The 27832-nt window shown below is 34.0% G+C and overlaps 1 protein-coding gene across 1 annotated transcript in view; it reads right to left on the reverse strand.

Annotated features, from left to right (window-relative positions):
- LOC124354202 (netrin-B) overlaps positions 1 to 27832 on the reverse strand; it is a 345697-nt gene that overhangs the window by 13132 nt on the left and 304733 nt on the right. The window contains exon 4 of the mRNA XM_046804483.1: positions 20753 to 20833. Within this exon, the coding sequence (XP_046660439.1) occupies positions 20753 to 20833 (81 nt within the window). The remainder of the gene's footprint in view (positions 1 to 20752; positions 20834 to 27832) is intronic.

Consider the following 27832-nt stretch of genomic DNA (forward strand, 5'->3'; position numbering starts at 1 on the left):
AATTAGGTCTGAAATGAATTATTTTAAGTTTTTCTAAAAAACCCGTGTTTTTGTACGTAAATCTGATATTTCTCAGCAACGTATAGACATATGTGAGCAGACTACACAATTTTTAGAATCTCCGTTAAATTTTCGATTTGAAAAAGTTATCGGTTCAAATGGTAAGAAAAGAAAATTAAACTTCAGGTCGATTTAAATGGCAAAGTTGCTAAGTTTCAGAAAAACTGAAATATTGTTGAACCCCATCTTTTTACCACACCCTGTACACAAGAATGTGTCAAGTGATATTAAAAACTTTGCCATTTAATAGGCTTTAAAATTGTTTGCCATATGACCATAGTTAAGTATTCGGTTACCTACTTTTATTGGTTTGAATATTAAAAAACATGCAAGCTACAAAAAGATTTAAACAATTTAATAACAATTTTATGTTTTATCAAACTGCCTCATAAAACAGGGAATTGAAGATTTAAAAAAAGTTAAGCAGTTTAAACATTAAAAGTCAAATCATTGCAGTTCATTCTCAAAATGGCGACCTTCTTTTCTCACACAAGCTCTTGCTCCTGCGGTCATTTCAAAAGACAGTTATTCCCGAAGCCTTTGAGCAGCCAGACCAATTCTCCCTCGTAATGTTTTTCTGAGTTTACTGGGGTGGAATAAACTTCCTGCTTAAAAAACCCCACACAAAAAAGTCAATAGGTGTAAGGTCGGGAGATCGGGCAGGCCATGGGACAGTTCCCCCACGTCCAATCCACTCGGGATAGTTTTCAGTCAGCCATTGACGTACTGTTGCATTAAAATGTGGAGGGGCTCCATCCTGCTGGAATATAAGCTCGTCTCTTTCAACATTGTTCAAATTGTTCTAGAAGGTTAGGTGAAAAAATCTTTAAAAAAATTCTTATGTTAATAACATATTATTTATAAGGATATCCATTGATGTTTATGTAAATTTTCAAGTAATAACATATTTAGTTACTGTGTACTTGTATTTCACAACACACCTTAAAAAGTAATAAGGAAGCAAACACAAATCAGTATTAAATTATTTAACGTTAAACTTGTTCTTTTGTTATATTGATTTTGACGATTCCATTGCAGGGTATTGATTTTTATTTTCTTCCCAAGGTATTTTACTACTTTTACACCTTCGAAAGTGTTTGAAACCCTGTTATTATTTTGTACAAAGGTGTTCCTCACTGACGTCAAATTTGCTGTATAGAAATAATTTACACAGCTATATGAGAAAATCTCTTTTATTCTAATTTACATACGATAAGAATGAGGTGAGCAGCTAACAAATATTTTGCACTTGAAAAGTAGCACACGAATTGATCTATATTCAGCATAAAACATACGCTCAATAGGAAATTGTAAAGCCTGTAGACATTTTCTTTGGGTGTTAAGCAACACTAAAACAAAATCTGCTACTAAGTGCAACCTAACAAAGCCCGGCCTCCATTGTTGTGTTTCGCCGGAAGTGGATGGCAACCCGCCAACTGCATTATTGGCTATTTCCGGTTTTATAGCCACAGCGTGGATTCCCCGAGGCCCTTTATCAGAAAAAGCTGTAAAATGGATAGAGATGGCAGATTCTTCAGTGAACTCATCCAACGCCCGTATCGCTTCCAATTTTTCTCCCTTACTGTATTCTACGAAAATAATGGAAGCATTTACTTTTTCCTTCATGCGTAGTCAAAGTCCACTGTAATGGTTTTGTTGTTATTCTTAAACAAAAATATTGTAACTTATCGCCAGAGTGGATATAGAAAATAATTTTAAAATAAAAGAAACAATTAATCAATAGCAATAACTTGCATGGCTATATTTTGATATTACATTTTTAAGAGTAGTTTAAAGAGTATTGAAACTTAAAAATCCTAGAATCTGAAATTGTTGCACATAAATTTTGTACTGTTATTTGTTCAAGGTCTTAGTACATTTTTCAGATTGATTTGTGATTGACTACGTATTGTGTTTTTATAAACCACGAGTCATGTCCAACATATAGGGGCTTCAAGGAATCGACCACTCTTTTCTCAGGGTAGTCTAAATTAAATGTTTATCTAATATCATCTTAAATATAAAGACCATTTATCAAGCAAGATAAGTTACAAAATCATTGATGAAGTAAAAAATAAATTTCTATCCTATGTTGATGTGTTTAGTTCTTCGTATTTCTTCGTGATACACTGACATATGAGACCAGAGGCTTAAAAAGAAATTATATTTAATTGTTGAAAACAAACATATTGTACTTATGCATTTGGAACGCAACTTCACGTAAAACTATTGAAATTGGTGTGTCATTATTATTTTAATCGATTCTCAACTTTAGAATTGATATTTAAAGAAACAACGAGAAATAATACTTTTACTCCGCATTAAAACATTTAAAAATGAAACCAAATTGGCTGAAACAAAAGAAATATTTTCGTGAATTTACAACAGCTATCACAGTTTAGACAGAAGGGTTACTCGCAGTTCGTAAACAAAGAAGAGACAGGCGCAAAACATAACCCCTGAGGTAGTCCGGAACAAAGTGGCTGAAGGCTATGCCACAAGTGCTCTTAATCGCTCAAGTCAGGGGGAAGAAGAAGGAAGGGTGAAGGGCGAATAAATTACCGGGGTAGCTCCAAGCTAAAACACAGCTCTGAGATCACGCATCTCAACTTCTATTCGGCTTCCGTCTGTATGTTTGTGCGAACGCACAAAATGACCTTCAGATGTAACTACACGTTTACATAAATGGTTACAATAATATGGCACAATTGTTTTTTATTATACTTCATCTAGCATATATTTTTACTGAATAAAATAAAAAGATAAAATTTGTTTGTCAAATGATACAGCTGTCTTCCAAAACATTAAGGGTTGTGAACACGTATTTTTTCTGATCAAAACCTTTTTATTGTGACCTGCCAATAACTAATAATTAGCGTATTAGTTTAAGGGGTGTAAACAGTCATATACCTCCCATGTTAAAAAGATTTAACTAAATACTATTGGGATAATGGTAAACAACAAATACAAAACAAATACGTATAACTACAAAAGGGAAACTACTACCTCCACGTAACTCCATCCAGCCTGCAAACCGCAACTGGTGCGGCGGTCTCTATATCACTTCTCGGAATCATAATTCTTAGATGTGGTACATAAGCAGCCTTCTATCAGTTTTTATGGGTGCAACCAGTACAGTACTTTATGATTAATCTTATGTCTAATACTTTAGACATTCTAATAGACCTTCTCGTCTATCATGCACAGAGTATCTCTTCTTCTTATAAACTACAGAAGCATCTCTAAAACCGTCATATTGTTTATTTCTTTTGCAACAGTTTGTTTTATTGATCATTCAGCTAATTGGATAACACTGGCTAAAAAAAAAACTGTGATTATGCTTACAATAGTGCTTACACGAGATGAGTATTATAGAGGGTGTAAAAAAGTGCCGCACGGGCTTGATAATATTCCCGAACGATTTAAGGTAAGGCAATAACACTTGGTACATCATTACTGCATTTATAAATCTACATATTGAAGTAACTACAATTTATTTTGTCATGTTGGGGGGTGGACCGCAAGGAGTTAGAAGGAAATATTAAATTATAGTATAGTACATTAAAGTAAAGGTCTCTATTAGTAGAGTACTATGCCGCAAATCCGACATGAAAAAGTTCACTATTTAAAAAATTACGCTGGTTTTAAAGTTTGAAACATCCTGTTCTAGGTGGTTTAATATTCTTGTATTGGCTCAAGTTGTGAAAGTTAAACTTACTAAATGAATACTGGACTTAAGAAATAGTTTTTAACTCAATAGTTATTGACTCATCAAATATTGTTCGTTTAAACAATGTACATCTTGGGTTATGCTTATTTTTAAAATATTTGCCGAACTCCTTGTAGTCCATCCATTCTCCATTGGAATAAGTAAATTTACGTTAATTATTAGAAATGCAATAAAGTTCGTAGTAAATAGTGACTAGACATCATTACAGTTTTAGAGTATAGCAGGTCAGGGGAGAAAATACAGAATGTTAAGTATTAGAGATAGCGTATGCAATATGGTAAATTTAAATAAATAGCGTTGCAATTTTATAATTGGCATTTTTTATGTGGGTATTTTCAAAATCAACTCTATAAATGTGTTTTTTTAAAAGCTATGAGGATTTCTGTTTCAAAGGATTATGATAATTACAGTAACTAAGAGCCTTACATAAATTACTTACTTTAATAATAACCCCTCTATCACAACAGTGGATAACTTCTCTTCCAGTACACTAGTAAATATGTTTTATTTTTATTTTTTTTTACTTTGCCGATGGATAATACGTACAGGCTGAACTAATAATAATTTAATGTGGTAGGGTTATGGTGGCAGAAGACGGTTGACTCGAAACTGCGCATGCGCATTGACTACTTTATTCTTTGCGCATCTCTCTCTAAGTTTTTTACCCATCTGACGGCTATTAAATTATGCACTTCGCTTTGACCCCTCTAATTCATAGCTGATAAGTATTAACAGATAATTTAATTAAAATACTCTGCTGTCCACCATAAATTAATAACATTATGACCTCGTAAACCGGTCAATACAGGTAAACAGGTTTATACAAGCAGAATCATACATATGACTCTGATAGTACTATATAGTACAGTTCCGGCTAACTTACAGAGACCGTGCCTAGGTTTGTCCTCCTTCGGTTAAGGTCGCTAATAGGGTTTGCACTGCAGTATTAATATCGTAAGATCAGCTGTAAAAATCAATTCGTACAGCTATTAAATATTTACAATTCTTTTTTTTATTTACAATTTCATATTTATGCATGTTTAATTTAATTGATTGAAAACTGAGTTTATGATACTGACAGTTTCAGTTTTCTTAGTTCTTTTAACTTATTAACATTTTTATGTTGCATGTTTAATTTAAAACCATTAAATAATTTGAGTGAAATTTTTAGGATTGGAGAGGTGGGAGGAATCATTTAACAGGACTGGGAGGAAGTCAACAGAATTATTAATAGGTTTTGATAGGTTAGTAAATATGAAATTGGTACCGAAAATTAGGGTATCCAGTTTCCGGTGAGCTTAGTTGGGTAAGCTTTGAAATAAAATCTTTGCAACGACTTCCACTCTTATAATGTTTTCTTTTGTGGTCTTTGAGATAGACCTATGGATAAAAGAGCGAGACGAGGACAAATTTGCAGTAAGAGCCAGCTGTTTACTGAAGTGTGATAGAGACAGCTGGTTTAACACTCGGAATCAGCTGGCTATAAAGTGAGGTTATGGCAGCTATAATTATCGTCTGCCTGACACTACCCTCTGTCACACGTACACGCCTTTGTTGCTCAACTTGTTGGGTTACGTAACTTAGCGTAGGACTGAACTACATCACTATTACTGTACTTCGCGTATTTAGGATTTCACGGTTTTCTAGAAAGGAGACAATAAAACACAGTTTTAGAAAGAATTGGTTAAAATCGGACACATTTTAAAAAGTCTGGCCTTTTGAACGTAGTTAACACGAACTTTTACAAACCTCTTCGGTGCTGACACATTTATAAAAGTTTCTTTTTTGAGGAACTAGTAATAGTACTTGTATTCCTCATCTTGTCAAGTTGTCTGGCAAAGTTTTCTCCCTAAAGTAAATGGAGGGGTATGACCAATGTTTTATGGGTTTTCGAGGAACTAAAAATTGAAATACAGGTTTAAGAAATATTGTCAATATCGAACAACTTTTAATAATGGGGTGAGGAGGGGGTCGTGGTATCTCCTTAAGAGGAAGAGTCGGGGAGTAAAATGTACATCTTATTTACTATTGGCTATACTCGTAGAGCCACAATAGCACAATTCCAACAAAATTGAATGAACGGAAATGGGCTAACTTTCAGAGCCTGGGGGTCTAAATAGTGCTTACATAATTTTATGCAGAATATCGAAATAATATATTTTTTTGATAAATTAAACTTTGTCCTTAGGCCTTTATCACACCACTATTTGTTTTGTAGTCTCTGTTAAAAATAACGATTTAAAAGACTAACGAAACCACTACCTTCCTCATAGTCGTGCTTGTCTGCGTTTACTCTTTCCTTTTTTTCTTATTATTATTCTTATTTAGCTTATAATATTTTCCTAAAAAATTTACTGAAACATCTTTCATTATTCGTTTGGAATACGTAATAAAGTAGACAGTGCCCTGATTTCAGTATTCTATTAATACAAAATTCTCAATTTTAATAACATTGAATAGAAATAAAATGGCTTTATTATTTGTATATATATAGTGTATTTTATCATGAAACGATGAAGTTAAATCATAAATGTGTCTTGCAATTGAAATATCCGATAACGCTCAAGTATCCTGATCTCACTATTTAATGTAAATAAATTTATAAGCAATGCTTGAGTTGTGGATCATCACAAAATAGGAATTCAATTATTTATATTTTTGATAAATTCAAACGATAAAATAATTTGGGATTAACCTGAAAATAGTAAATGTGATTGTTGTAAAAAAGTGACGGAAAGTGTACATGTTTGCAAGTACACATTGAGTGAATTACAAGATACTTGCAGTATAAACTTCTTAATTTTCTATAAATATCTACATACATTTTGCATACAACGTTGACGAATTGAGTTGATTATATTTTTGAATAAAAATAGTGCACGGAACCTAAAAGGTACTGAAACAGGAAAGAGGTCTCTTTCTATATTGGTCTCCTCCTTGAAACAATATAGATCGAGGAAGAGACACATAAGGGCTTGTGAGTATGATAACACGGACACATAAACAGCCAGATGACAAGGGACAGTAGTTCTTTTAAACCTGTCGTCAATCAAAGCAGTAAACAAACTTAATACTGTACAATCCCGTTTGTGTCTACATCAAAGAATCCTGCTTGTTGTGACACAGGATCAAAGAGAGCACAAGGTCTAATCCAATTCGACGATTCAATTCCATTCTAATAAATTATTGATTTCATTTGATTTGTTTCTCCGGTTGAATTTAAACTGATTTCGGGACACTTTACAAAAATAATAAAAGTTTTCCTGAGGAATGAGTTTTAATAATAATTTATTGTTAAATAAAACATATTGGGTCGTGAAAGAATTAATTGCGGCCAAGAAACTTTTTACAAAAAATATTTCCAACCTTTTTTAAACCGATTCCCACTATTTGTTAACAAGGTTCAAAAGTTTGTTTAAAAAATGTTATTGTTTCTACTTTTTTACTAAACAACAGCAAATCAGTCAAAGTCAGGTGTCGTAAGCTTTTGCCTTCGACAAAACGAACATGAAGAGGAACTAGATGTCTTTCTGGATGATGTTCTTTTGGAGTAACTACTCGACAAAGTTCCTAGGGATGTTCCAGAGGATTGACTTGGAATGATCGTGTTGATTACATAATATGCTGGAGTTTCCTCAGGCATGTATTCCCTGCGCCGGCTAGCAAAAGTCTGTTCCCAAACATTTTAAAAATAGCCTACTACGGCCTCATCTATTCTCATTTTGTGTACGGAGAGATTATGGGAGTGTTTTGGAAAAAGCAAAATAAATCTTGCCTTCAGATTTTAAAAAAGTTCTAAGGTTTATTGGCGAGCTAAATTACGGAGAGTCGTGTAGGAAAACTTTTGGGGAGTTGGGATTGTTAACTTTGTCTTGACTCTTAATGTATGATAATATAATGTACTGCAGATTAGGGTATGCCCTGATACTTTAGAATTGAACAGTTCAAATTGATGTTGTATCAGAATTTACTGTAACAAACTTGGTGTCAGATTAATCAACAATCTCCCTGAAGATATAAAAAACTGCAACAACTCAAATCAGTTTAAACTCGTCTCAAACGCCTGTTGGTGTCAAAAGCGTTTTTCTCTGTTGATGACTTTATTATGCATATAGCCACTGGTATATATGATCATGTATGATTCAGCGACAATGCTGGAACTAAGGTCATTGTAAATGTGTTCGAGCGAAAAGTTTGAATGTGAGTGAATGTTCATGTTAAGGTTACCAAATTGATGATTAGGATACATTGTAAGTGTGTGGAAATAATGCAAGAGAACATTATTATTAAAATATTAGAAGTTACAAAAATTACAAGTTCCCACACTTATCATCACCCGGTACCTGAGAAACAATGTTTAAACCATAAGACAGTTTCACAGTAAAAACAGTTCCTTTAAAGTAGAAAAAGCTACGTTTCATAAGTCAAGATATAATGTTGGAAGGAATATTACTTAAACACATTGAACACTTACAGTGAGTACAGTAGACTAATACATTTTCACCCCCTCCCCTCCCAAATTTTCTCGTTCTTTCTCCTGTTCTCGAAGAGACAGCCTAAAGTTTGTCCCCGGAATTTGAAATATGCTAGGCTAGTCTCAAAAAATAGTAACCAGATTAACCCAATATCCAGGTAAACCATATCAATTGTAAGAAAAAAATCAAGTTACACTTGAGTTTGATAACAAAGTTCATTATATTTCCAATGTAGTATCTGCAGACGCACTCCATATTTAAAACACGTTTAAGATATAAATGTACAATTTTGTATATTATTCTGTGTTAATATAATTTCGTTGAAGCGAATTGCATCAGTCATACTATATTCGGCTGAATGAGACTAGTGCACTACGAATAATACTTTAATGCACTTAAAGCATTGGATGGGAAAACTCAACATTATCTTATAGACGATGTTTATATTACATGTTTAACAAAACTAACATTACTGAACTATAATTCGAGTCGGAATTCCTGGATTCATCAAATAAATTATCTGTAAATGTACCAGGACGGTGTGTTTTACTTCCTTGCCGCATGGTAAGTAGTTACGCTGTCTGGACTGACAGTACATCGTTTCTACATAAACAGATACACTAGTTAAGGCCCAGTTTCCAAACAATGGAGTACAAGAGTTATCCGATGACTATTTGAGCTCTCTTCTATCTATTCCCAACCTCTGCTAGAGAGTAGGTGTGATTGGCCATCATGCTCTAGTTCCCCATAGGGGTTTATCAAGTTCTGATTATTGGTGAGATTTTAGGAAACATCGTTTCACTATGGCATTTTCTTGTTAGTTTGCCATTCTCATACCGTTGCCCTTGTGTCCTTGGGTTAGCCGAGGGAAGTCTCACTTAACCAATCTATTAGTTTTTAGAGTTTACTATTGACGATGGATGATGTGAAAGGGCAACAGGATTGCTTTGGCAGATTCATGAGATTCGGATCAACAAACACTTCCACCCGTCACTCATCCTCTCAATCATTACCATCAATTCTTTTCGTTTCAGATGACGTGTTGCGATACGTCAAATCTTACTTTATTCAAGTTTATTGATTCGTTTCTAACATTTTTGTTCAATTAACCTTATGCCAATTTTGAAATATGAAGATGAGAAGAGAATAGATATTGGCTCCTGAAAACGTAATGTTACGTTCTCGAAAATTATAACGATAGCAACTGTTCAAAATCCTGTTATTCTTCTTGACCAATACTAGAGTAGTTTGGATTCCAAGTCAAAATCTAGGCTCCTCTGTCATTGAGCTATTAATAAATCTTTCGAAGAATAATTTGTCCAACCACATTCGTCAACACACCAACCGTCTCATAAAAAAGATCCAATCCATCTTCACGTAAAACACAAAAATATCATTATTTTGAAACTCGACTAATGTAGAATCACATGATTTATTTCGGTAAACACAGGTTAAAACGGAAACAGATCTCCGAATTATGATATTTTACTTTCACACACCGGTGGCCAGTCGAGTATCTAAGAGTGTTAGGTGAAGAGTCGGAGGACAATAGCAAGAAAGTGCGGCTAAGGAGTAGACAGAGACAGAGAGAGAGAGAGAGAGAGGATTGTAGAGGATTTATAGAGAGGTGAGCAAGCCACAATGCTAGGCCAACACATACATATTCATTGATAACACAATCGCTACCAATGAATACAGGCGAGGCACACAGAGTAGCTTGGCCTACTTATGACCGGTACCGGGTAATGTGTTTAGCATATGACCATATTATTGAAGTTTAGCCGATCACTTTCTTACATTATTCACTGCTGATCTTCACTTCGTTGTTGCTGTCTTCTAACGGTGATTATGTCACCGACAGTCGTTTATTATAATTAAAATTGTGGATATAGAACAATGTTTTAAGACGTTTTTATTCTTAGAAAAGTTCTCTTTATCTTACTTGTTTTGGAGTTACAGGCTCGTATAGTTACTACTAGTATCGCGTGAATTTCGATAATAGAACCTTAGTTTAATTCATACATAGCCAACATGAGTATAAAGGTTAGTGTTACTAAAGGAATGACCACCATAGCCAACAACCATGAAATAGTATGGAGGCCATTAAATAAAGTATAACAATCTTACACATAAATACTGTACACGAATATATACTTTTTAATGCAATCATCTTATTTTTGTATCAATTCAGAGGATGGCCCTCAAGGAGTCAGAAGAATATGTTAAATGAAGGACTGGTCGAGTAGTGCACCAAATCTAAGTTCTTTATTAGGAGCACATAATGTCATACATTCAACCTCAAACGGTTCAATCTATACACAATGGTAGTTTACATTGTTCCTTATATCCAGTGTCGATTATCGGATTATTCTTTTTAATTGGCCCATTTTTGTAAATTGAAACCATTGCCATTTCATTCCAATTTATTAACCTAGAGGAAAACAGACAGTGTTCTGAATGATTGTAATAATTCCTAAAAGTTTGGTAACTAACACGTTTTGTAACTCAAACAGTTTCAGGTAATTAATTATATGTAAATCCCATAAGTAATCCCATGTTTCCACTACCAAGAATTGGCAAAAGAAATACTGAAACATGTTCAAACTTGATACAAAGATTTATCTTTTAGATATCTCAGCCAGAATAATTGGCCAGATTGGAATACCCTTTCGTTCCAATATGGCGAGTAATTTAAAAAAGGCATAATTCAGATATTTAAGAACAAATTAAAATTTCGTCTGGAATGCTAATGAATTTTCTAAACTATTTGTAACAAAAAATATTTTTGAATCACGAATGGTTTTTAAGATATTTATAACATGTAAATAACACAAAAACAATTTATATCTGTTGTCACAAAATCTTCTTATGCCTGAACTAGAAAGTCTATTTACAATTTAAACTGTAAAACGTAACAAAATTGGATAGACTAGATCGGATTCGGGTCATGGCGAAAAATCATTCGGAAAATATACGATGGCGAATGATAGATAACGTGGCCAGGTTGGTAGAAATGGCAGAGTTGTTCGCGTAAATACTCCGTACAATAAGCGGGATCGTGGTAACCGCTGGTTACGGTTAATGGCACAAAGAAAATCTATGAGGGCGAGGGGTAGATAACGTGGCAAGATGGAAGAAGTGACAGAACACTGTCGACGTAAACAAAATGTACATTAACTGGGACTGTAGCAACCGCTAGTTACGGTAAATGTAACATTGTATCTCCCAGTTCATCATTCAATAACATTATACAACTGTCACTCTTTTTCATATAGCCACAGGAAAAAATAGCTTTATCATGCGTATAAATTTAGAATTATTTTTTGTTGAGAATATTCGTTTTGAGATAACAAAATAGAAAACTCAATTTTAACAATAGTATTCGTTTATATATACACGTTAGCATTGGGTGTCACAAAACAATTTTAGTGGGATTTTAGAAGCTGTTTGGCAGATAATGGAAATTTTAATACGGACAGTTTCTAAATCCAATAATTGGTAAAATTCAATCTTTCTTTATAACGAGCTCCTATTTTTTTTTTTTTTTAATTACGTTGGATTCCTTTTACCTTTATAAGTTTGACAACATCGCACATCCGCCTCAGTCTGATAATTCTCATTCCAAAATAATAGGAAATTGAAATTTCACTTTTGTAATTATTTTAATTTTTGTTTCTTTTTAAATATTCTAACACCGTAATATTTTGATTCTTAAGATGTTGAATTTGTATAGCTTTTGTGATGACCCGTTTGTTATAAGATAAAGTTTTAAAAAATATTTTAAAAGCAATAAATTACAGATATATAATTAAAATTTCATATTCAAAAAATCTTACAAAATCATGTCAGTCAATGACGTAAAAATACAAGGATTTTATCATGTTATCATTAGACAAACTAATTGCTGGCTATGAATTCTAAACATTACTAACGTAATGGCTATCATATTGTAATAACGGTGTCAGAACATCATGTGTTATTTATATTCGTTAATTAGGTTAAAAGTTGTTGTTGAAAACTCATAATTAAAAGTCAGTAAAATGATCGGTTTGGCCTGGGTCGCAATACAATGTCTAAGCGAAATGGGTAAAGCCTTCTAAAGAAACAAACTAATAAGCTGAACGCGGTTCTAACGCCTCAGCAATAACCAGTGTCCAGCTCAAGCGACATTTTCGCCAACTGTTACAGGATTGTCAGCACGTTCCGGTTTATTAACTCCTGAAATCTTCTATACCCATGTCGATGCCAATGTCCGTGTCTGAAGACGATTTGCAAGAAGAAACATTGGTAAAATGCCGTAATACACAAACAACCTTTAGCAGTGTCGTACAGTGAGTGTACGGAGTTGTATAAATTATTTCTGACAAATATCTTGAGGTTAGGCATAGTTCACTTACTAAATTCCTACATTTTATAATTACATCATATCATATACGTAACAGGCAATTTTTGATGATTTAACTTTAGTATTTTAAACTGAGTTTAATGTTTTGCCCCTTCAGGATCGGAATTTTCGACGTCGAACATATTATACGGTGTGCTGCGAAATATTTAACCCGAAAAATCTTTAATGTGTAAATGTGGAGGTGGTAAGAACTACTCTTACACGCTCTGATTTGTCTTTGCTGCACAATTTACTACAGGTCAGCCACTCACTACCAGTCGTATCCGGAATACCTCAAACTCATCGAAAGCTGATCATTGTTTAGGACTGAACTGAGGAAGCACTTTTGAAGTAGGATACTCGGTGACCTTGAATTCATAGGGAAATTGGAACAGACTGAGTAAATGGAATGGTACTATTATATATCCTTTACAGTATTGATATTGTAGGTTTTGAAGGGTATTGTTATTTTATCTTGGCATTATTAAGGAACTCAAACGTAAATGTAAGTTAATTCTTCTTTTATTCTGTAGAATTTAATTATTGTTTAAATGCAAGAAAGAATCATGTAACGTCGTTCATTTTAAATTTCATTAAATTTTTCATTATAATGTCGGTTACGCTTTTTTAACCTGTTGAGCCACAGCAGAGGTTTAAATAATTAAAAAAGCTGAGTATTTTATTTTTTCTACAAAACATGTTTTTTTTGTGCACCTAGTTTTGATTGTGTTGAGAAATGTTAAATACTTACGTATTATTATATGAGTAAAATTGGATATCATTTATGTTATAAGTATTGCAATGTGCCAACGAAGTTGGTATAACTCGATTAAAAATCTTGAGATTGAGAAATCTCCTGTTTGTTTTTTAAGTTTCAAAACCCCAAAATATTAGCCTTTTTGGTGGATCTTTTTAGCCATTTTCTGGAATTATTCGTAAGAACAATAGGAGGAAAACACAACACTCAGCTGGTAACTAACTGTTCTGCATTTTGTCAACTCGCCTGACACTAATTTAGTAAATTCATACACTGTAGTAAAACACTGAAACCTCAGTAAGTCACGTTTATTAGCCTGTCAACCTAGCTTCTACTATTCATGGCTGGGATTGTGAGATCCGCCTGACCCCGTTTATCTCCTTCGCTATAACTCATCAACCCTGGCTTAACTTTGATTGAGTTTGCATTTCCCAGACGTAAGACGAACTTTGTTAGTAGTTCAAGTTTAAACAAAAGTTTTAATTTTTAAGTTACCTTAGATGGCAACAAAAGTTAAAGCGTAATTCTTATATAGGTATTTCAAAGTTATATTGGTAAAATTATAATCCATGGCCTCTAGACATAGTTTTTAAATTTATTTGTACAAAACCCAGTCATGTTTAGCATGAATCTTATTACATTTTGAAGTTCAAAAAAGATCAACAATAAATAAAAGTTATTTTTGCAAACATTATTATTTTACTACTTATCATGGAAAGATTGATATATGTTAATGAGTGTAAAACATTATGTAGATTATAGATAGTGGATGATGAAAAGAGAGTTGTCAGGATTCGAATTGATTTGATCCCTGTTTCATTCAGCGATGCAACAAGAGGTCACAACCTGGTTTTCGTAATCGGTAGATACATTCCCCATAATGTAGGAATTGACCGTCTTCCACTAATTTCCGAGAAGATATAAAAAAGGAATATGATAAAACTTGCGGGATATACAACTGTTTAGCACTGAATTTGGGACAGTTATTGGACCCAAAACATGAATTCTGAGGCACGAGGACTGTTTTGAGGACTAAGGACGGCTAGAAACTCCGCAACGCCGTGCTGTGACGCTGAGGGAGTATGGTAGCAAGCTTTTATGATATTTAATTCCTCCGTAAACGTTTTTCAGCAAAGGACATTCACACTATCGAGCCAGAAAGTCAAGAGGGCTAGCTAAACCTCATTCTGTAGAATAAATAAATCTATATATGTATGTATGTATTATATATAAAAATATAAACTTCATATGTAAATGAGGTTTTATTGTTGATAATGAACAATGTTTTCATTTCTGTATAACTCAAATTTTGCACCATACCCAACTAATACAACGAGGGAAGGTGCTTCTGTTTCTGCATGTACTACACGCTGTAGGCGTCCTTTTAAAAACTGAGTCAATCCAAGTAGAGTTGATTAACTCTGTTGGGTTCTCCAACTCTAATTAACCTCTGACAGTTTATTCTTGGTGGCGAGAACAAAGTGTCAGTTCTGTTGTTCCAGGCAGAGGCAGTTAGCTCTGGACAAGTGCCAAATTGTGGCACATTCTAAATAGTCCGTCCCGCCCAGTACATCTCCGCGCTTAGCCCCGACCGACTGTCCGTCTGTCTTCTTAATTAGAACGGCTACTGCTGTGTTGTGTAAGACTGCACCTCTAGTAAACTGTGGGGCTAACTGCTTGACGAGAGCACCAATTTCATTCTCTTTGCTTCATTGGCTGACGGTTGATTCAAAGTGTGGAAAGCTTAAAATAATGCAGTGATAACTGTTAATCAAGTAAAATTTGTGGCGCATGCATTTATTTTAGCCGATGGTCAGTTCAGTAACAGTACCAAGCTATCTTATTGATCTTAGCTACATCTGTCTTACCGTCTGCCAGTTTTGGAATTTAATATATATATATATATATATATATATGTACGAGGTTTCATTGTTGATATGTTCATAATGCTCACCAAATAATGCACAGAATGGGAGTTTCAGAAGTAGAAATAGGATTAGATCGAGTATGATAATAGTTGGTAATTTAAACGTAACAAATATAGTTTAAAGTCCAAGTAGAGCTAACATACAAGTAGGCACTGCAAGATACGAAGTAAAACAGATCCTGGTTCAAATCCTCGTTAGTTTAGGAATGTTAAAGATATACATTTTGCTAGTTGTGCAGCATATACATATCAGTAGTCGACAAATATATGAACTGTTAATAAGAGTATGTAGAGACATAAATTACGGTGAAAGATATAAAGAATAAAACCTTATTAAAGGAGACAGTTATCGTGGGAGGGATCACCAAAAAACAATATTTGCGATTGGGTTTGGTGGCAAATATCGACATACTTTGCGAAACCCTACAACACAAATGTCATCTATCGAAGTTTTCAGATTCCATTCCCCACTTCCGAATTGTCACTAAAAACCTCTCATAAAGTACTTGTATATATTGAAATAACAAAAATTAAAAATTGAAATCTGCATCGCAAATGCAATAGTTAATTTTTTAGAGGAGGTATCGAATAATCATCAAACATACACCTTATGATCGAATTGAACATTTTTCACAATTCCTTATATTGTGATCAGTGTCAATAGGTTTAGCGAAGTCACGTTGTTAGACACTTCCATTACAAAATTATCCTTAATTCTACCACAAGACATTCATTTGCCTCTCGAAGTCAATGGAATGGACGACTCCAAGGATTGGTTGCCAACTCCCAGAATAGTTTTTGTTCGACACCTTCATTGACTTTAGCCATTCAGCCTCTGGTCCTAATTTCTGCACATGCTCATCCTACTTGTCAGAACAATCGGTCAGTGTGGAAGTCATGCCAGGCATGAACTGGCACATTTTTATGACTTACAGTTTTACAGCTGAACATAATTAGTAAAAAAAGCGAATTTGAGTTTTTGTCACGTCTCACAACCATGAGTAAAAAATGTATTTTCTTGATCGAGGAAACAAGGAAAAATAGACTATTGCAAAAAAAAAAAAAAAAAAAAAAAAATAAACTTAAACTAGAGTCAATTACAGTTGCCATAAATATATACTTCTTGACAAATGTCTTAATCGTGGCAACAAGGCAAAATTGGCGTCGGAAATATAATTCACTCGAACCAGAAGTGCTCGTACACGTGTAAAGCTAAGGAAATTGCATGCGAAGTCGCAAGTAACTGGTAGTAAAAAGGCCATTGTTTAAATGGTTAAACATTTAGTTCCTTTAAGGTAAACAATGCAGGAATTAGTTAAAAGACGTCAGCGTATAGGCTATCGTTTTTAATTGAATTCGATTAACAGGTTTTATTATATGAACGTTTTGACATTAACATTAAGGTGTTTCGTATATTTTAACTTCTCACAGATATAAAGTAAAATTTGATTTACGGTAAACGATCATAACTTTTGTATCACATTATTTTGTTTTATGCACTCCGTTGTCGAGAACACATAAAAAATAATCGTTCAATGGAATGAAAGGTTCCTTTTACTGTTTCCTACGTTCGCAAACTAAACCAGAAATAGAGAGCCAGGCCTTATAAATGTTTGTATTTACCAGAATCCTGTTCTTTCGTCTGTAAACAAAAGAGAACTGGAAAAGTTTAGCGATACCGTTACTTACGTTCCTTCTGAAGAGGCTCAAGACGGCAACGGTTCGGAGCTCTACAGTTTCCCAAATGGTGGAGAAATACTTCTCAAAGTTTCTTTGTACCAAATCTCTTACAGCTTTCTTTTAGGTGAAAAGTTCAAAGCAATCTCCTTGGCTAGTTCAAATTTTATAATATATACCGTGATAAATATGATAGTAATCACAGTTTTTCTGAGTAATAAAATGAAAAATTCTACAGAAACAACATTTCTAATCTATATTAGTTGAACTATGATTATCATAATTGGTATAGACAAATTTAGTTTTAGTTTGTAATGGAGAGGTCGATTCCCAATATTCTGCCCGTCCCCTTAGACAAAATATAACTTAGGAGGATCTTATCAAACAGAATAAGGGAGAGAGTTGATACAGAACAAGGTCGATTGTACTGATAAAAAGTGCTAATCCGCAGACAATATTTGAACTTGTGCTATCAATACTTCAGATCCAAAGACCGAATGTTTCTAGACAACTCGGACATCAGCTCTTAAGAGAACAGTAGCACAAACACACAAAGTGGACATGGTGATCATAGCCTTGCTTTTATAAACATAAAACTCAATCATCAACATGATTACAGTATGAGAAACAAAAGCAAGTTCCAGTACCCTTCTCATCGTCTCACTCTTTTAGAAACTAGACCATTTTATAAAGAAATTAATTATTTAACAACTTGCCTTCAAATTTAACTTTAGGAGAGAGCTCCAGAATTTTTAGAAAGCGGCTTGAAAAATTGCTAATTGAAGCCTGTCCTAATACAATTTCAGATTTTTGTCCTGATTTCATAATATAGAATAGTAGTTTATTATTTTAACTGTTATTGTAATTTATTAAAAATACTGTAATACTATATATTTTGTATTGGATACTAAAAATGACGTGTCATATGTTTACAGTTGCATTGCAACATTCTATTGTAAGCCTCTGTAACAAATAATTAATAATAATAATAATATAACGAGTGTCTTAAAAAGTCCCTCCCCCATTAAATTTATTATGAATATGATTGAATAGTGATTTACTTTGGGGGATGTTTATATACCCAACTAAGGAGTTTTATGCATGAACCAATTTTTTATTTCCCAACCAAAATGAGGTGTCATTTGCTATATGAAACTTTCGACTTACCCCAAAATACCTTATATTGGGGGATGGGCGTAAAGAAATTTTCATATATCATAAACATCATCAGCTGGTCATATAAACATCCCTCAAAGTAAATCACTCTATCTCTATTCATAAGAAAGTTTTAGGGGAGTAGGAGTGGGGGGAGAGTGGGGCGGGACTTTTAAGACACCCGGCATTGTAACCCAATTAATCCAAATACCCCAAAATCAAAAATCAAAAAGCCAAAATCATGTAATCGGGTTTCAGTTCTCAAAAAATATATAAAAACATAGTTCTTTTGTGACAATTTCGATAACACAAGAAAGTAATATGCAATGAATATACTCAACCATACATTTTTATAATAGATCTCTTTCGATCTAAATCTGGTATTATATGTTATTGGCTTATTTACAGTTTCAATGGAATATGACAATGAGAAACTGATAGAAAAAATATTAAATAGAAACTGAATTTGAATGTTGCATTGTACTCCAGTTCACCTTCCTTTTATTGGCAGCATATGGTATCTGACGCTGTCTCAGACATGACTCTTGGAATCTGGAGCCATGTTATTCTGAAGAGATACAAAGAAAGTCGGCGACGGAGAAGTTCAAAACGAACCTTTACACTGTTTTGACATCAGACACACCTATAAATACCTTTGCACGTTTCTTGTTAATATTTCTCGTTTCTCAGCTGAAATAAAGGTTTTACGAATGGGCACGATTACCTATGAATCCGTCTTTATGTGACGGGGAGAGGCCTCAGTGCTAAATGAATGGGAGGTCTCTCGAGCTATTCTTGCACTTGGCAAAGGTTTAGAACGCCTCATTGACAACAGGCTGCACAGTGTGGTATCTTCCAAGTACACAGTCTATGAACGAAGTGAAAGGAACACCTCGCAATTGCTTTATACTGTATTTGTTGAAAACAAAGAGAAACGTTTGAGACAACTATTCTGAATCACCATTATACATCGACATGTAAACTTCGTTATCGGCATTCAGCTTCTGGATTGAGGCGTACGGACTTATTCACACAAATGGTTTCAATTCGATTACGGTTTAAAATGATGGAAAATATATACATCGACATGTAATATTCGTTATGGGCATTCAGATTCTGGCTTAAGGCGTACGGAGTGATTCACATAAATTTTTCAACTAGATTGTGGTTAAAATTGTCGAAAATGTATGCATAGTCATGTAGCATTCGTTATGGACATTCACAGTCTGGCTTGATGTGTAGGGAGTAATTCTTACAAATCGTTTCAACTCGATTACGGTTTAAATTGTTGGAAAATATATACATCGACATGTAGAATTCGTTATCGGCATTCAGCTTCTAGAAATATCCTTTTTCTGGACATGAGAGATAATTGTGCTAAGAAATTTAAAACAGGCTTTAAGTAATTAAATAGTAAATTCTTCCACTTAAGATTCTATAAAACATTTCATAAAAAGAAAACGTAATTATTTTTATAGGCTGCAATAAGGATAGGCTGTTAATATTGAAAAAGAGTGCTCCCCTATATATTAACATAAATTAATTTAACTGACATGGCACATTAAAGACAATTAACATTACGTATTAGTAAGAAGTTAAACTGCTGTGTATTTACACTAGTGTAAAGTTGTAATTTGTGATAGTGTATAAGTAAATCTGTACTTATAAGTACGTGAATTTATTGGTTATAGCAAGTCTGGTGAAAGTAGCCTTTATGTTGTTAGGATAGCATTTTACATTTAACATGAGGTTCTCAAGAATACGTGAGCAAGTGCTTGAGTTTTTATGTTGTTTAAGTGATTAACGTAAGTACAAACATATTATTCTTATTAATGTGTATGGGTTCAGCACAGATGTAAGGAGAGGTTTATACTACTGTACTAATTGCAAGGGAATGACAGCTGGCAAAGCTCGACCTCCGTATGATTTAGTGGGTTTAGAGCAAACTAATTCTCGCCCGGTCTACAAACTACTAAACCCAGTTTTAGCCAGCATCAACTACGGTGGCTATTACCAAGCGGTTCTCTAAGAATTGTATTTCACAATTAAGCGTAATTTATAAGTTGTTCTTAATCACATTGCAATCGAATTAAAGTGGTATAATACACCATGAAATGACTAGATATGTTCTTATTAGCGTTGACAACGCGGTCAACTATTTTACTGAGTTATTAAATGATTTGCTCAGATTAAAATGCGATAAAGCCAAACTGCGATGATCCCTACAGTGGTGGTGATTACATAAAACAACGTAAACAATCCAACTTAAATCTTGTTTATTTCTAAGTAAACGTATTAGACGTTCATTCTACTCAATATGCATGGCATTTAAACATCTTTTTGTATCGTCTTCTTTAAGCAAACGAAGATCGATTCAATAGTTAAATATATATTTAGTGTACTATTTATGACGTTATAGTGTGCTGCTTAAATCCTACAATTGAAAGATCGGTACGAGGAAGCGATGTGATAATTATTATAACAATTGTGTTATATTTGATGCTGTAGTAATAAATTACGCAACATGTATCAGTTCATTACGTATCAGTTTAACACGTGGAGTCAGGTAACAGAACAACGAACTTACCTCTGGCCGGTGATGTGTCACCAGGGCTGTATTCTTCACCAGCGTCTGCTGACATTTGGTTGACAGGCATCCTCGGAATCTCTGAAAAAACAGAGGATTCGTAAATTATCGAACATTATTACGTAAGTCTCCTCGAATTCCCAAACCGTGTGATAGTGATATAAAATTATAAACATTTTATGTTCTTCCTAGAAAGTGAGGAGGACAAGTTTTTGTGCATATAGGGAAACGTCATATAAGTGTAAAAGTGGTCAAAACAACAAGGCTGAAGGAAAGACAATGTAAATATTGGATTCTAAAAGCGCCGTTTTGATATAACAAATTCAGTGATTTATTTTATAAAAAAAAACCAAAAATAAATACCCCAAAATGTTTATATAACCTTCCGATTTCACGTATGAAAAATTAAACCGTTGTGTAACTTGACGCCTACATCAATGAAGGAGGTAATTCGACGTGTTTTCGGCGAAATGGAAGTGGAAACTGCAGTTATAGTGAATTTCATTGACACAGTTGTGCGTGCCAGCGCAGTAGAAGAGGTCACATGAATTACATCATTTTTTAATAAATTAATGAAATCGGAAGGTTATATGAACGTGTAGGTGTATTTATTTTTGGTTTTTTACTAAAATACATATCTTAAATTGATATATCAAAAAAGGCGCTCTCTTTAATTCACCCTATATGTAAAAAAATTATAAATTTCCAGATACAATCACAGATAATGTTTATTTTTATATTGAAATAATTTAGGGAGGGAAAGTGCCTTTGTGTTATTATTTACGTTGTTTGCATATATTAGAATGTTGGAACATTTAGAGTAGAATAAAATCAGAACGGTTTTTAAGTTTTTTCTCGCATGATAATGAAAAAGGTGAAAATACTGTAGTATATTATTATAAGTTCTCAGTTCAATTAGTTTAATGTGTTTTATAAAACTTGCCGCTGTTTAGGACCCTTACAGTTTTATCCTAATACTTCTGATTGATCTAAATTAAATTAATAAATAATAATAAAATAATAAATTAACCTAATCCTATAAACAATAATTAACCACTCTTGAGTTTACCAGTAGATGATTCGTAGTTTTGTGTTCGTTCCTACTTTTTGTGTTTACATAATTTTAAATGGATCTTTTAACTTTTAAAAACAATAACATTAAACCTGATGAATTAACACCAGCGCTCTGTGATCTTAGAATGGAATAATTATTAAAGTAAGAAACTCGGTTGTCTCACAACGAAAAAAGTGCATACAAGTGGAACTGAGTACTGACTGACATTTGGTAAGTTAAATCTCATGATTATCCCACTAATATTATAAATGCGAAGGTTTGAATGTTTGGATATTTGGATGTTTGGAGGTTTGTCCTTGAGTCACGGAAATTGATATACGGATTGTTCTGAAATTTGGAATAGGTATAGCTTTTGGTCTGAATTAACATTTAGAGTGCTTTTTACCACCCATAACACATTCATTTCACCAAATAAAGTCGAATTCAAATTGAAAAATTGGTTTGTTTACATTTGAATGTTATGATAAGAATGAAACATATTTTGACAGCTATTGACAGCTATAGTTCGACAAACTTTCTGAAACATCTGTTTACATTTGAATTTTATCAGTAATAAGTAAACAGTGCTTGATCGGTAGTGTAATGCAGATAAATAAAACATTAACAAATAAATTTTACTCCAGATTGGGCCAGTGACGAATTAAAATTATCTAATGCATTAAATACTGTTATAAAACTAACCTTAATGAACAAAGTTATGAATGTTTTCAAAACTATGTCAACACGATTTTGACCAAAGTAGATTTCCGAGAACTAGATAATCGAACGTATATAAAATTTGATCGAGGCAATATGGCAAGCTAAACTGTGATTTAGGCGGTAAGTGAATTTAAATGGTCTTAAGTAGGCACTATATTTACAGGATTTTCATAATCTAAATAAATGAACAATAATTGTAAATTATTTTACATACATAAAATTAAGTCAACCCAATTTATCCTTAGATAATTCAACTTTTATTAATATACAAATGTTGCCTTTGTAAATATGTAAATTATGATTTCAAAAAAAAACTCTGTTTTGGGTACTGGTGTATTTTTGTTGAGATACTATATTTTAAAATGACATATGCTTACTTTGTGGTCACCTCTTTATTCAAAAGTAATAATAACTGATATTACAAAATGTATTATAAACATACTTGCATTGTTTAATGTGATATATGCATTTCATAAACATAATCCATAGAAATTCAATAATCATGTTTTTTAATAATGTGATATGAACAAGTTCTAATGTAATATATTGACGTGAACAGTATATGATGACGTTACCAAGTCTCTATGCTTTCAATGGAGAGGAATTAAATTCCTTTCCATTATATTACCCTTCTCTCGTCATCTCCATTCGGAATACGAGCTCAAGACGATATTCGAGTCTAACAATCCTGTCACAGCTTCTGACAAGAGTGCTTCCCTAAGTGACTAAGGGAGTTGTCAGAAGATGGATCTAATCAATGGAAACCGCCTCTAGGCTTCAAGTTTTAACCCATTAGAGGAGGAAGCCTCCCAGCCAAACACGGTTAGACTGTTCTTACACGTCACAAACTTGGGCATTACACTCCCTCGTCTCCTCATCATCAGAGCTCTGTTAAGGTCAGGGTGAGAGGTCGTTAGATCCATGGTTAGATCTAAACGTGCGATTATTCCACCTGGTGAAGATCACTTGGGTTACGGTACGACGTAATATATATTTTAATTTCAAATTTATGGCTTTTGTATGGATTGTCTGAGCGTTAGCGAAGCCTTTTACTGAGGTGGCTGGAATAATTTCAAGACGTCTAAAACGAATCGAAATATAAACTTGAAGTTTTGCACGAAGCGTCATTTCTATGCATGCAACTTCAAGTTCGTGATGGTGCACGTCACCCCATGGCATTTGGCTGAACGTTGGCGCACATTTTTACATTGGCCTTGTGTAACCATGTTGACAACGGAAAAAACCTTGAATAAACAGATTTGTAAACAATCTGACTACAGCGATGTTTACATTTTAATATTTGATATCCGTTAAGACTCTCGTTATATTCTGTACTTCGATACCCCGTTGTATCAGTTTATTTGTATATAGACAAGATACAAGCCTAGATACAAGATACAAGTACAGTATATAGATAGATACATAGGATAGAGCATGTCCTAGAATTGAGCTATAAACTTATCCATAGAATTGGGTGAATTGAGCTATAAACTTGAAATTATATATATTTTGTTATCACTAAGGTTTCTGGTAAAATTCTTCTTCTGTTTGTCTGTCTGGATATTTCAAGAGTGAATTTGAGATTTTGTTAACCTCATTTCTGCATAGACGTTGTGTTTTTTGATGAGCATTTTCCTCGATGGAATTTGCGGCTGACCATTTACGTAGCTTAACCGCCAGATAAATCGAGAAAATTTTCACCTGTAGACTCTAAATTTTGCATGAAAATGTACACATAGACAAGAATGAGTTCCATGATAGTACATATCTTCTCATAGGATTCGTTTGAGCGACATTGAAGCTTATCATTCGGTAGGCTGGCACAATTTATTCTTGGTCTGATGACGTGTCTGTCCGAAGTACATTTCAAAAATGGAATGAGCTATAGAAATTTTGAAGGCAACTTTAACAAAGCATTTACCGAAATGTGGTTTGGCGTACTTCAAACTTACATTTATTTCGAGGGAGAAGGTCCAAAATCTTTTTATTTTTGTAAAGATTAAATTATGTGTGATATCAATATTTTGACGTATGTAAACTCAAATTTACGTTGACATATAATGACAGTAATTATATCCCAGTAAGTGGGAAAGCTGAGAGATCTACGCTGCGAGGGAAGTCCATACCATGAGGACATTCACTAAAACTGATTTTGTTAGATTGCGTTAATAAAATCAATATAAATCGTAATTTTTCATTATTGTATCATAGAAAATCTTGATACCTTTGTATTTCAACCAAAACGAGTGTTATTGCTATTACTTTGGAAAAATATAATCTTCTCAGTCACCCAAATAATTGACTTTCAATTATAATTAAACGAATCCAAATTAAATAGTTCTTCAGGCTCAGTCGGAGAAAATAGGTAGATTTTTTAACTGCCTAAAAATTGTAGTTTTATGAATTATTAATTTATTTGCATGGCATTTACATATACGCAATATTTCGAAAATTGCTCGAGACAATAAATATTTATAACTACAATTTTAGAAATTTTTTAATATTCCAAAACATTTTTTTCTCTAGATTAATTTTGAAAGTTTAAACATCCGCTATAATGAAACCAACACACCAAGCTGGCCAATGATCTTACGTGATATATTTGTATGATCTTTTATTTATAAGGTATAAGTATTAGGAATATTATAAGCATTCCAGAATAATTTTATATATTCTCTGGGTTCATAAATAACGGAGTTATGAATTTTTTGAAAGCCTGAACAGCCGCCATAATGAAGCGAAATGGCGTACCAAGGCAGCCAACGAACTTAGCCAAGATATTTATAGGATACGCTTTTCTCAGGCAGTTATCGTTTCCAAAAGCTACAAAACTTATGAGCGCGGAGTGGTTTAGCGTTCATATCTCGTGAAGTTATGCAGAAGTTTTCAATAAGTGCCACCTCGAGGACAATTATTGCAGTTGGCCTTTTTATATAGGCCTTTGTGTAAAAGGCCTACATAAAAATGCTCAATATCAGCAATATTTTATTTACGTTTTTAATCAATTTGAATATGTTTACAATGTGTAATATAAGTGAGATAGATTAAAGATTCGCATAACATCGTCATCCGAAGAGGTTTAGTGATATCGTATGGTATTGTCAAAACTCATTTCAACAAGATAAATTGTAACAGTTGTTTAGTGAATGATAATGTTATTTGGACCTTCAAAGTTATGCATATAGCTCTCAGCCAAATACGTTTAGTATAGTCTTATTCAAATTTCCATTGAAGGGGAGGCTGGATCACTTTTCAATATTGTTATACCCGTCCTAATGCGCTAAAGAGTAGTGCGAGAATATAACGAAGCCAAATTGAAATTTCCATAAAGTACAAATACTGTATATAGTACAGGTAAAAGTGTATGGTCACAAGTATTATTGACACCTGAACCAATATTTGAGTCAGGCCATAGGTTCTACAGGTAAATCTACCTGTAAATCTTAGATCATGAAGCCATCGGGTCTCCCATTATTGTCCTTGTACGGATCGTAGCTACGTGGTGCTATAAAACCAGTTTATACAGTTAAACCGTTTAAAACAACTATTTGCGTCATAAAATTCGCCCCAAGTTTGGCGAGTGTTAGTGATTCACATTTTTTGATACCACAGACGATTCCAGTCGAAGCAACAAGCTATGGTCTAAGTGACGTTACTGTAACAAAAGCGTAGTACATTAACCTACAACCCCAAGCAATTATTAGGACATTGTAGAACTTTTCACATCCGCAATGATCGAAAACCAGTTCGGAAAGGAGGCGATCCACCGAGGGTTCATAAAATATTCATCTCGGTTTGTGTAACCGAGAGTAAACACCAATTACGATGCCTGGTGTTATAAATATGGGAGCGGAGATAGCCGGCTAGTGAGCGACCACGCGGCAGACCGCCGCTGCCGCTGCTGTGGTACAGCCGCTCGTATCAACTCCGCTAGTTGTACAAGCCTCTATCGGCATATAAATATATTCAGAGGCAGGAAGTAACGGTACAATAGCCGTGTGAAAGTTCAAACTCCACATACTAAAAAGTAAACTCGGAAGTAGTTGGAATGAAACAGGATTTTTCCAGGCATTTGCCATCGATCGAGATCTGCAATCTGATCTCTTCTTCAGGTAAATAACTGACCTAATAAATAATTAAAACTAGTTGTGACACGCCTAAGTCAGGAATCACAACCACCATGTTGTGTGTCAACTTCACGTACTCTAAAACATGCACTTAATAAAAAACTATACACAACATTAATCATTAAAACAGAACTACAGAATAGGTCACAATACGTCTGCATTCGTCTACCAACCAACTACGACTGACCAGAGGCCAATAGCAAAGGCTCTTTGCTATTAGGTTAGTTATTTACCTGAAGAAGAGATCAGATTGCAGATCTCGAAACGTAGTGTGACTGAGGTTTTGTTTCACTGAACGATGGCAAATGTCCGGAAAAATCCTGTTCCTTCACAATCCTCCCATCGTCAAAAATAAACTTCAAACAAAGAACGGAAGTATTTATTATGACATAAGTAATCCCTGACAAAATTTCTGTGGTACCGATAGTAATAATTACAGCAATTACGTTGTCGCGTATAATTGTGTTCGTATAACTTCACTCTATCCTAAAATTCAATTATCACTTCATCGATACTCTAGTATATAATTACCTCAATATCTAGAGTTGAATATAGTATAGTTGAACCATTTGTTCCATAGGTAGTTTACAAAAGGATTATTGAGATTATAGTTAGTTTACAAATAGCGTTAACTATGCAGTTGTAGATTCTTATGGTATCTTGAAAAACCAAAAATTAAAGCAAACCGATATAACGGAGTGTAGGAGGACCCTGGCCAGACTGACGATCAACTGCACTTTAACATTTTGACCTCAAAATTAATAGATTTTCTTTTATATCAAGAAGAACCTTACTCTACAGGGGAGCACATTGCTCTCATCTGTAGCAAAGCTCCTCAAGGTTTCCTTTTATTTGGAAACCTTTTTCCTCGCTGGGCTATCTGTGTAGAGCGTCGAGTGACTTCCGATCTCCAAAAACCTTGGCAACAATTTTTAAAACTATTGTTAGACCTATCCTGGAATACGCCTCCGTCATCTAGTGTCCTTACCAATCAGGCCACATTGAATCTCTGGAGCGGCTGCAGACTACATTCATAAGATTAATGGGATTGCGGCTTGGCTACTCATATCTGGACGTTCCGGTTGAGAGCTTGAGAAAGGATTTTGGCCTTCCTTCCTTGCGGGTGAGAAGAAAATTGGCTGATCTCTCGTTGCTGCACAAACTGGTGAACGGGGAAAC

The sequence above is a fragment of the Homalodisca vitripennis genome, chromosome 2, assembly GCF_021130785.1.
Source record: "Homalodisca vitripennis isolate AUS2020 chromosome 2, UT_GWSS_2.1, whole genome shotgun sequence".
NCBI lineage: Eukaryota > Metazoa > Arthropoda > Insecta > Hemiptera > Cicadellidae > Homalodisca > Homalodisca vitripennis.